General features: G+C 57.4%; 1 protein-coding gene across 1 annotated transcript; it reads left to right on the top strand.

Annotated features, from left to right (window-relative positions):
• The first annotated feature begins 2,618 nt into the window (after positions 1-2,618).
• Positions 2,619-7,114, top strand: MCL1 (MCL1 apoptosis regulator, BCL2 family member). The gene is made up of 3 exons (XM_064475035.1): positions 2,619-3,250; positions 4,905-5,152; positions 5,649-7,114. Exons 1-3 carry the CDS (start codon positions 2,668-2,670, stop codon positions 5,763-5,765), a joined length of 948 nt encoding a protein of 315 aa, XP_064331105.1. The 5' UTR covers positions 2,619-2,667; the 3' UTR covers positions 5,766-7,114.
• The last annotated feature ends 2,303 nt before the right edge of the window (positions 7,115-9,417 follow it).

Below are 9,417 nucleotides of genomic sequence, written 5' to 3'. Positions count from 1 at the left end.
CACTTTGGGGCATGGGATTCACTGCAGCTTCCTCCTTTGTGGTTCCTGCTGGTGCACAGCGGTGCTCCGGACAGTGACCGATGCTTGAGTTTGCTGTGGTTTCTGTCCCCAAAAACACTGCGCAAAGAGGTGCTGCTTTGTGGTGGCATCTCCTTGTGTCCTTGCTGCCTCCCTGGAGCAGAAAGCCCTATTTGAGCTGTGCTGGTGTTCTCTCACCACATCTGGCATTTTATCCCCACATCTGGGGTTCCTTCTGCCAAATCCCAAGGATTGCCTGCCCCTGAGGCCCTGCTGTCGGGGTGGGCAGGAGTTCCCTGGGTCCCTTTTACAGGGCTGTTCAGGGTTCAGCAGCAAGCCCACCTGTGGGGCAGGTGGGAAACCAGACACACACCCACCCCCCACTCCCCCCGCCATGCTCTGGGTCCTGGCCCAGGTTCTGGCTCCCGTCACATCTCAGATTGTGACGCTGTGGTGCGTCAGCTGGGTGACCTGGGGCTGATGTCCCCTTCCCAGGTGGGGGCTGGGGCTCTGCTGCCACAGGGTGTGTGGGTGGCCTTTGGACAGAGCGGTGGTGCAGAGAGGCCCCAGCACGTGTTCCCCGGCATTGCCAGCCTGGCCACCTGCCTGCCGTCAGGGCCTGCAGGGAAACCCTGCCCTGCCTTCAGAGAGGGTAACTGGGGTGTGATTTCTGGGGCCCTCAAATCCCAGTTTCCGGTGTCTTGGACTGGTTAGGCACAAAAAGGCCCTGAGGGTGGAGTGGGTTGAGCTGCAGTGGTTCTTGGCTCCTCAGGCAGAAATCCCTCCAGGTGAGCTCTGCAGAACGGCAGCCACCTTTGCACCTGCACCCCTCCCTCCATCCCAGCCTTTCGAAGAGGCGGGGGTGGAGCAGAGTGCAGTCCCCAGGACACGGCCCTAGCAAGGGGTCTGGCAAAGGGGTGCTTGGGAGACCTCCTTTCCTTTCTTACCACCCCAGAGCAAAGCCACGGCATTTCCCTCTCCGGGGAGTGTCTGATCCACCCGCATTGGCACAGATCACTGTGGCTTCTTCCCCAGCCAAGTTTTGCCCAAACCAGGGCAGATTTTGAGGGCATCAGGCTCAGACCCAGGGGGTGAAGGAGGGGCTTGTGGCAAGGGAAGACCGGAACTGAGAGCTGGTGCCCCAACGATGCTGAAGCTGGCCGAAGTGCCCCTGGGGTGCCCCAGGTGATGGGTCATGTCAGGGCAGGTCTGGCCTCCCGGGGCACCCACCAGACCTTTCACAACCCGCCCCGGCCAGATGTGGCCCGCTGCCCTCCCAGAGCCTGTGGATGCAAGGAGGTTGCAAGTAACGGGAGAGATGTGAGGCAGCCCACCGCTGACTGGAAGAAATGGGACAGTTCCCCATGAATGTCCAGCTAAGTGAGCCCACGTCGGAGAGGTCTTCAACCAGACAGTTGCAGGTAAAATGCCAAGCAGGTGGGAAGTGACATAGAATCATAGAATGGTTTGGGTTGGAAGGGACCTTTAGAGGCCATCTAGTGCAACTCCCTGCCATGGGCAGGGACATCTGCAACTAGACCAGGCTGCTCAGAGCCCCGTCCAACCTGATCTTGAAAGCTTCCAGGGATGGGGCATCCACCACCTCTCTGGACAGCCTGTGCCAGTGTCTCACCACCCTCAGCGTAAAACATTTCTTCCTTATACCTAGTCTGAATCTCCCCTTTTTAGTTTAAAACCATTAACCCATATCCTATCGCTACAGTCCCTATTAAAAAGTCTGACCCCATCTTTCTTATAAGCTCCCTTTAAGTATCAAAAGGCTGCAATAAGGTCTCCGTGCAGCCTTCTCGTCTCCAGGCTGAACAACCCCAACTCCCTCAGCCTCTCATCATAGCAGAGCCGTTCTAGCCCTCTGATGATTTTTGTGGCCTCCTCTGGTCCTGCTCAAACAGTCTTTCCTGTGTTGAGGACTCCAGAGCTGGATGCAGCACTGGGGGTGGTGGTGGAGTGTCTCACCAGAGCACATCACACTTGGCATCCTGGCTCCATGTGTACGAGGGCTTCAGTCCCACTGGCTGCACACTCGCGGGCTTGCCAGGGGATGCTTTATTTTGCAAAAAACTGAAAGAGAACAGGAGTTGAGGCAGGGGAGGGACATGCAGCCCCTCAGAAAATGGTGCAAGCTGCGAGGACTGAGTGCCTACTGCTGGCGGAGGGGGGCGGCCATGGTGGAGACCAGCTTTGCCGGGAGGACTTGGAGCACTGCAGCACCCCGTGGTGCTGGGGGGGTCGGGGTGGGGCATGGCAGGGCCTGGTGGTGTTGGGCGGGGGGGTGGTACCAGCACTGAGGTAGCCTACACGGCTCCAAGGGCCGGGGGGGCCAGAGCAGGGGAGGGAGGGTACCCGGTGTGGGGCCTGGCAGGGCTGGGGGAGGGTGTCGGGGCCGCAGCAAGGCCCGGCGGAAGAGGCGCCTCTCCGCAGAAGCAGCGATTGTTTTGCCCTTTTTCACCCCAAAAAGACGCGGCGAGGCGTAACCCCCGACCCCGTAGCGCCGGGCCGGAAGCGGGGCCGGAAGCGGAACCGGCGCGCCTTCGCCCCGCCCCCGCCGCGCCCCGCCCCTGTCGCCGCCATATAAGCGGCAGCGACGCTCCCGCCCGCGCAGCTCGCCACCGGTGCGCTCTGGCCGCCATGTTTGCTGTGAAGCGGAACGCCGTCATCGGCTTCAACCTCTACTGCGGCGGCGGCCCGGCCCTGGCGCCGGCCTCGCCGGGAGGGGGCCCGGCCCCGCCGCCACCCGCCGCAGCCCCCGGAGCCGCCGCTGAGGTACCCCGTGCCCTCATTGGCTCCGCGGGGGCCTGGGCCGCCGCCGGCCGCCCTGAGCCCCCCCGCGCGCTGTTTGCCCGCGGCGCGGCCCCCTGCGCGGCGCTGCCCCCCGCGGCGCGGCCGGGCGCGCTGTGGAGCCCCGAGGAGGAGCTGGACGGCTGCGAGCCCGAGGCCGAGCGTGGCCCGGCGGGGGACTCGCTGCCCGGTACGCCGCCCGAGCCGCCGGAGACGCCCGATGGGCTGCGGCACGACTCGCTGGAGCTTATCAGTCGCTACCTGCGGGAGGCGGCCGGCGAGGCTGAGCCCGTCGCGAAGAAGCTCTTCCCGGGGCTGCTGGGCGGGCCCGGCCGGCCCGGCGGATCGGGCGATGCCATCATGGAGAAGGCGCTGGAGACGCTGCGGAGGGTGGGCGACGGCGTCATGCAGAAGCACGAACTCGCCTTCCAGGGTGAGTGGCGGCCGGCTTCCCCCCGGCGGGCGGGGAGCGGGCACTGTGCGGGGCGGGGGCGCGAAGAGTGGCCCAGGGATGCGGGTCCCTCGGGGGATCCTGCCCCCGTGTGTGTGTGGGCCCTCAGGGTGGGTGGGCTGCGGGGCCGGCGCTGGCCCTTGGGGCTGGAGCGAGGCCTCTGGGCCACCCCCCGCCCCGCCCCAGCGAGGGGGGGAGGGGGCGCCTGAGCCGGGCCACTTAGCGGATGGGATGTGACCCTTGGTATCGAGGGAGTTAAAACAGCTGAGAAGCGATTAAAAAACGAAACTGAACTTTGTTCGATCGGGAGGTGGAAAAACCGCTGGTAACGTGTGCAGAGGAGATAATGTAGTTACAGATTAGCCCCAGTTCCTCCTTGCACCCTGCTTTGCTCAGCATGACTACGTGCAAATAATCCTAAACGTCCAAAGATTAGTTAGCTCAGGAGTTCAAACTGCTCACACCCCTGGCTCAGGTGGAACAGGGTTTCTGGGGGAGAAATTCTCCTGGACAACGTGCTTGGGTTACAGTTATTTTAGTGCATTTTGCCCACTTTTGATGAGTCCTAGAATAGTCATAGAAACCTGAGCCCCAGTGCCTGGACTTGGATGAGCGAGTGGACTGGAAGTGAGAACCGACCATTTTGACCCGTTTTTGTGTACCTCAGAAATAAGCTGTTTTGGGGCTAGTTTGAGCCATTGGGGTGGTGGGGCTGGGCTCCTGGTCTTGGGGCTTGTGCTGGGACTACCTTTGGCATGCTGCACTGTCTGATCCCAGATCAGGATGGTGCCTGGCACAGGAGGGTAATGTCTGCATTTCCTCTTGAGACGGCATGTGGTAAAATGCCTTCCTTCTTGCAGGCTGATGTTCCAGGTTTGTTTGGTTTCTTTTTGTTACCACAAAGGGCTTCAGTTTCTTGCTCGTGCCCTTAGCTGTGCTGATGTGGAAGTCTGTGGGTTCAGTTACCCTGGCCAAATGCACGGATGTGTTTGTTGAATGAGCCATGCTTGGGTGGAATGTTCAGACCAGTGCAAGCTGGCATTGGTATCTGAGGCTTCTCAAGGGATGGTTACCTTCGTGTGTGCAGAAGAGGAACTGGCTCCAGGAAGGCTTCCTGTTAGTTTGAGCAACAAGAAGCAATGCCTTTCAGTTTCGTAAAGGCTTGTCCTGTTTGCTTATTCATGAGGGGGCATTGCAGGCCAAACTGGGGAGTTCTGTTGTTTTAGTCACTAAAACCACATTAATAAAATGGCAACACATCTACCTGGCTGTAGGTGACTGTCCTTTGTTTCAGTTCAAGGGGCAGGGTTTGCACCAGGCTGCAAACAGACTTATGTGCTTTAAAGCCCTTGTGAGATAAGGCAGTGTGACGTGCACAGAGATCGCAGCTGTGGCCAAGGTGGGGAAGAAGGAACTAGAAACGGGTTATGGTCTGGTTTTTAGTCTGGCTTGTGCAAGTGTGAGCAGCAGAGCCCTCTGCAGAAGGAGGCAGGTATTTGCTGTCCACCACTGACACTCTGCTGTGACTCTTGGAGCTTTTGGACCTAGAGTGTGGGGGCTGCTGCTTCTCACTGGTGGCCTTTGGGGCTATTCAGTGTCGTGTGCGTGCCTGTCTCTAAACCAGCATCTCTTGCAGGAATGCTTCGGAAGCTGGAAATCCAGAAAGAGGAAGATCTGCAGTCAGTGTGTGAAGTGGCTGCGCACTTGTTCAGTGATGGAGTAACAAACTGGGGTCGAGTGGTGACGCTCATCTCGTTTGGTGCCTTTGTTGCGAAACACCTGAAGAGCATAAACCAGGAGAGGTGCATCAGCTCGCTGGCAGGGATCATCACGGATGCACTCGTCTCATCTAAGCGCGAGTGGCTGCTGAGCCAGGGAGGCTGGGTGAGTCACTGCCTGTCCGAGCACTGTGAGCTTTTCGGAACAATCCAGTATTTTCCTATTTCTGTGACCTGCTCACTTGACAACCACATGTGTCAGCAAAGCACAGAGATGACTCACTGTTCCAGTTAAAACCACAGTCTGAAACGTCTAGCTGGAGTTCTGCTGTTTCAGGAGGCTTCTTACAATGAGCTGCCTGAAGCAGTCTTGAACTAAAAATGTGCCCTGCCCAGTGTGGTGGGGGCAGCATTCCCACGGCCAACTCAATCCTGGGTGTGCTGAGCTTGCTTGAAGCTGGTCCACAGCTGTGTTGGTGCTGCCTCCTGATTGCTACCTCTGTGGGTCAGGCTGTGGCTGTACTGAGTGTGGGGGAGCACTCTTGGTGGGTGTGCTGGGTCGGCTGTCCCCCAGCCCACTCTGCTGGGGAAAAAGGCTTTCCATGCCTTCCTGCCAAAAAAGGGTCATTGGTGGGGAAATGACTTTCCCTTCTTTCTCCTAGGAGGGCTTTGTTGACTTCTTTCGAGTCGAGGACCTGGAAGGCAGCATCAGAAATGTACTGATGGCGTTTGCAGGCGTGGCTGGACTGGGAGCAAGCTTGGCCTACATGATCCGGTGAGCCAGGGTATGCTGCAGAGGGACAAAACCCTGGGTGGCCCAGCTCTCTTTGGGGCTGGTGAGGTGATCACTTCCTCCTGTGAATACTTATGAAGCTGGACTTGAGAGACCCAAAGAGAATATGTAGTGATCCTATGAGCAATCCTTTCTTAAGAAGGAAGGTGTGATCTGGTCAGATTGTGGGTACCGATGAGGATTTATTGCTCTGGGAACAGAAAGTGGAAGAATTGATATTCTGCTTCCTTCAAGAGGATGATGACAGAAAGCTCAAGTGGACTGCTTCAGTTTTATCCTGGAGGGAGCCGATCTGCCTAGCAGCAAGCCAGTGAGCACCAGCAGCTCTTGTCTGGACTGAAGCCGCCTGGGCTTGGCACGGCAGCTGTACATGGAGCAGATGTTTCAGAGTTGTGGTTGTGGGTTTCTGGAAATAGCATCTTCTGCTGCTGGTGTCCCGCTTAAACTTGCGGCTTTTCTGTTGGAGCAGAAGCATTGAATGCTGGGCATTGTGTGAGCCCGTGCCTGCCCCAGGTGTGCTGGTGAGCAGGCCTTCAGCCGCTGCTGGCTCTGCATGCATCCGCCCTCCAGAAGTGGTAGAGCCGTGCCAGAAGTCAAGATGCGCAACCTGTTGCCAGAACATGGGGTGCTGGAGCCCTGCATGGCCCCTTCCTTCCCCGCAGGGCTTCAGCCAGGTCACTGAGCAGGCAGAGGAGTGGCTGGGGTGTGGGGGGTGTGAGCACGGCTCAGGGCAGTAGCCACCACCAGCTGTGACACAGCCACACTGGCCTGTCTGGCTGATCTTGGCTACACTGATGTGACTCACCACACACAGGCAGTTTAAAAATAGGGAGTACATTTGTAAGTATGTAAAACCCCACATGGAATCGGGAGGCTGTAGAAAACCTGTAAATATGTATAAATCTGTAGAATATGTACATTTTTACAGAGTTAATGATACAAAAAGGGGGAATTTTGAATGTGGTAGAACTGATTATGGGTGCACTGTACTTCATGCCTCATGTGAAGTAGCATTTTTGTGGCGAAGCCGTCTCCTGCCTTGACCCAAACAAGCCTTTCTCTGATGTACTTGAGCAACATTGCCAGGGAGTGTAGCAAGGATCAGTGGCCTGGTGGACTCTCATTGCGCCCACAGCTTGCTGGCAACAGTTGATGTTTGTGTTTTACTTTAAATTTTTTGGTTATTCTAGCCCTTCGAGTGGGTAGGGAGCTGCGGAAGTCTGTATCAGTCACTTCCTTGTCTTCCTTTCATTTTGATGCTCTAAGCCATGAGTGGAACAAAGCTGATGTTTGAATGTAAATGTTCTGGAGCAGAATAAAACGTGTCGGCTTGGATCTGCAGCTTGTGCAAGTCCGTCAGTGCCAGCCCTGGGCTTGGTCCCTGGTCCCCAGCTGGTAGCGTTGCTTCTCAGTGGGCTTGTAGTGCTCATCTGCCTCATGCCCTGTGGCCATGGACCGGTTGGCTCCTGGGGAGCTCTACTCTGTGGGACCAGGTCCTGCACAGCGAGGAACATGCCCATCAGTGGTTCTTGACCTGCAGCCTGAGTGATGCCCGATGGAAACCCAAGTGGAGAGCTGAAAGATGGTGCTATTGTCAGGCCTGCTTGTTTGCTGAACAAGCACTTAGTTTTGTCAATAAATGTCTTGTTCTCAATCGTCTAACATAAAAGTTGCCACTTGCTGTAATGAGATGCTGATGTGCTACGTGTTCCTGCTCTGCTTTGCTGATGTGGGCCTCTTTGCATGGATGCTGTCTCTGGGGTGTCCCACAGCCTCATCATTATTAGAAAGCCTCTGCGGGCTGTAGAAAACTGCTCTGGGTGTCTTGTGGCACCCGTCAGGGCTCCTTGGAGCTGCTACCTGCTGAGGTGGTCTTTTCTTCACTGTGTATGTGGGTGGGGAAAGTCCTCTGCGAGGCACCTTGTGCTCAGTGCCTGTGCCTTCCGAAACAGCTTTTCCTGCGGTGCCCTGAGGTGTGCTGTGGCTCTCTGGGGGTCTGCCCTTGGCAGCTGGGGCTTGTCACCCCCTGTATCAGCAAGGCAGGGGCCTGCAGCCTTGAGGAGAGGAGACTCTTCCCCGAGCCTGGGGCTGAGCTGTGCTCCTTGCCCCTCCCAAGACAGGGGGGACACTTGTGTGGCTTTAGTCATCTAGCATTAGTCTTGTCCCTCCTCCGCCTGGGCAGAGCAAGCTGGGGTTGCAGTGGCTGAGGAGGCCTCTTTAGGGGGATCTTGCTCCCCCAGACTGTCCCCTGCCCTGTGGCCTCTGAGTTTCAATTCCTGCAGGTTGCGGAGGGAGGAAGTGCACAGCCTGCCTGGGGCTGGAGAGCGCAGCCCGGTTATGGGCAGACCTTGCTTGGGCAGGGCTTTGATTAACAGCTTCTTCCTGCCAGGACCAGTTCTGCTGTGGGAGCCTTGACTGGAAAATCCCCTGCCTGGGGGGCAAAGCTCTTCCCTACCCCAAAAACTGAGGGTGGCTCCAGCCCTATGGGCCATCAAGCCACACTGCAGATAGGGCAAGGCAGGGGAGAGGCAACAGCTTCCTGCAGTGCTGGCGAGGACCTCGCTACCAAAAACAAGCTGGTGGCTCAGCCCTGCTATAGCAGATATTGCAAAATGTTTTTTTTTTGGTGTGGGTTTTTCTGTGGTGTAGGGTTTTTTTTTTTTTAAATGCTGTGTCTTTGCAGGCTATTTTGGGCCTGTTTGGTCCCCCCGAGGTGCAGTGGGGCCCTCATGCAAAGCTGGGCCTTTGCCATGGAAATATGCAAAGGTGCTGGTGGGTGGGGGGTGTCGGGGCTGCTAGGGCTTCCTGGAAGCCGCAGCGCTCTGATAATGCCTGGCTTGGTGCCGATAAACTGGGGCTTCCTCTTCCGCTCCAGCGAGGGCTTTTCGCAGAAGCCGGCTTTGACTTCTCCGAACCTTTTGTGTAAATAAGAGGGTGTGGGGGGGAATTAAAGCGGCCGCTGTGTCTGATGGTGTGTGGGGCGGGGGTTGCAGGTTAGGGGCATTTTTAGCACCTAGCCTGGATGATTTGGGGTCCCCCTTTGCCTGGGATTCCTGGGAAAGAGGGAGGTGGGCATTTCTCACTCATTTGCTGTGCTTTTGGATGCTGCCTGGTGCTGGGAGTGGGAAGCACTGGATAAGTAGCACCCTCCCCCTCCTGCTCTCTGCTGCACCACATGGGGCTGAACCAGGATCTGGCCTTGCTGCCTCTGGCAGGGTGGTTGTCTGAAAGCCCACATTGATGTATGCTGCTTGTGGGTGGGGGCTACATGCAAATGCAGAAAATCCCCTGGCTGGGCAAAAAAAAAATCCCAATTCCTGCCCACTTCTGGCTTGGTGGCCCCAGTCCTGTGTTAGGGGCCTGGGTAATATGTTATTTCTCGTGACGGGAGCCTGGGCTGCTTTTGCCCCAAATGTGTCCCTTTCCTCTCTGGGGGGGGTTCTAGGTGGTTGGGGAAGCTGCTTGGCAGCTGTGCCCCTATCTTGCTGGCACAGTGCTTCCCCCATCTGTGGGGCAGGGCAGTGCTGCCAGCCCCTTCCCAAAGCCAGTGTCTTGCAGGGGTTGGGGGGGTCAGTGTGGAGCTGGGTCTGAGGAGCCCCTGGGAGTTGAGTCAGGGTGACTGGGTGTGGACAGTTCCT

The sequence above is a fragment of the Phalacrocorax carbo genome, chromosome 28, assembly GCF_963921805.1.
Source record: "Phalacrocorax carbo chromosome 28, bPhaCar2.1, whole genome shotgun sequence".
NCBI classification, from domain to species: Eukaryota; Metazoa; Chordata; class Aves; order Suliformes; family Phalacrocoracidae; genus Phalacrocorax; species Phalacrocorax carbo.
This window is presented reverse-complemented; position numbering and strand designations above follow the sequence as displayed.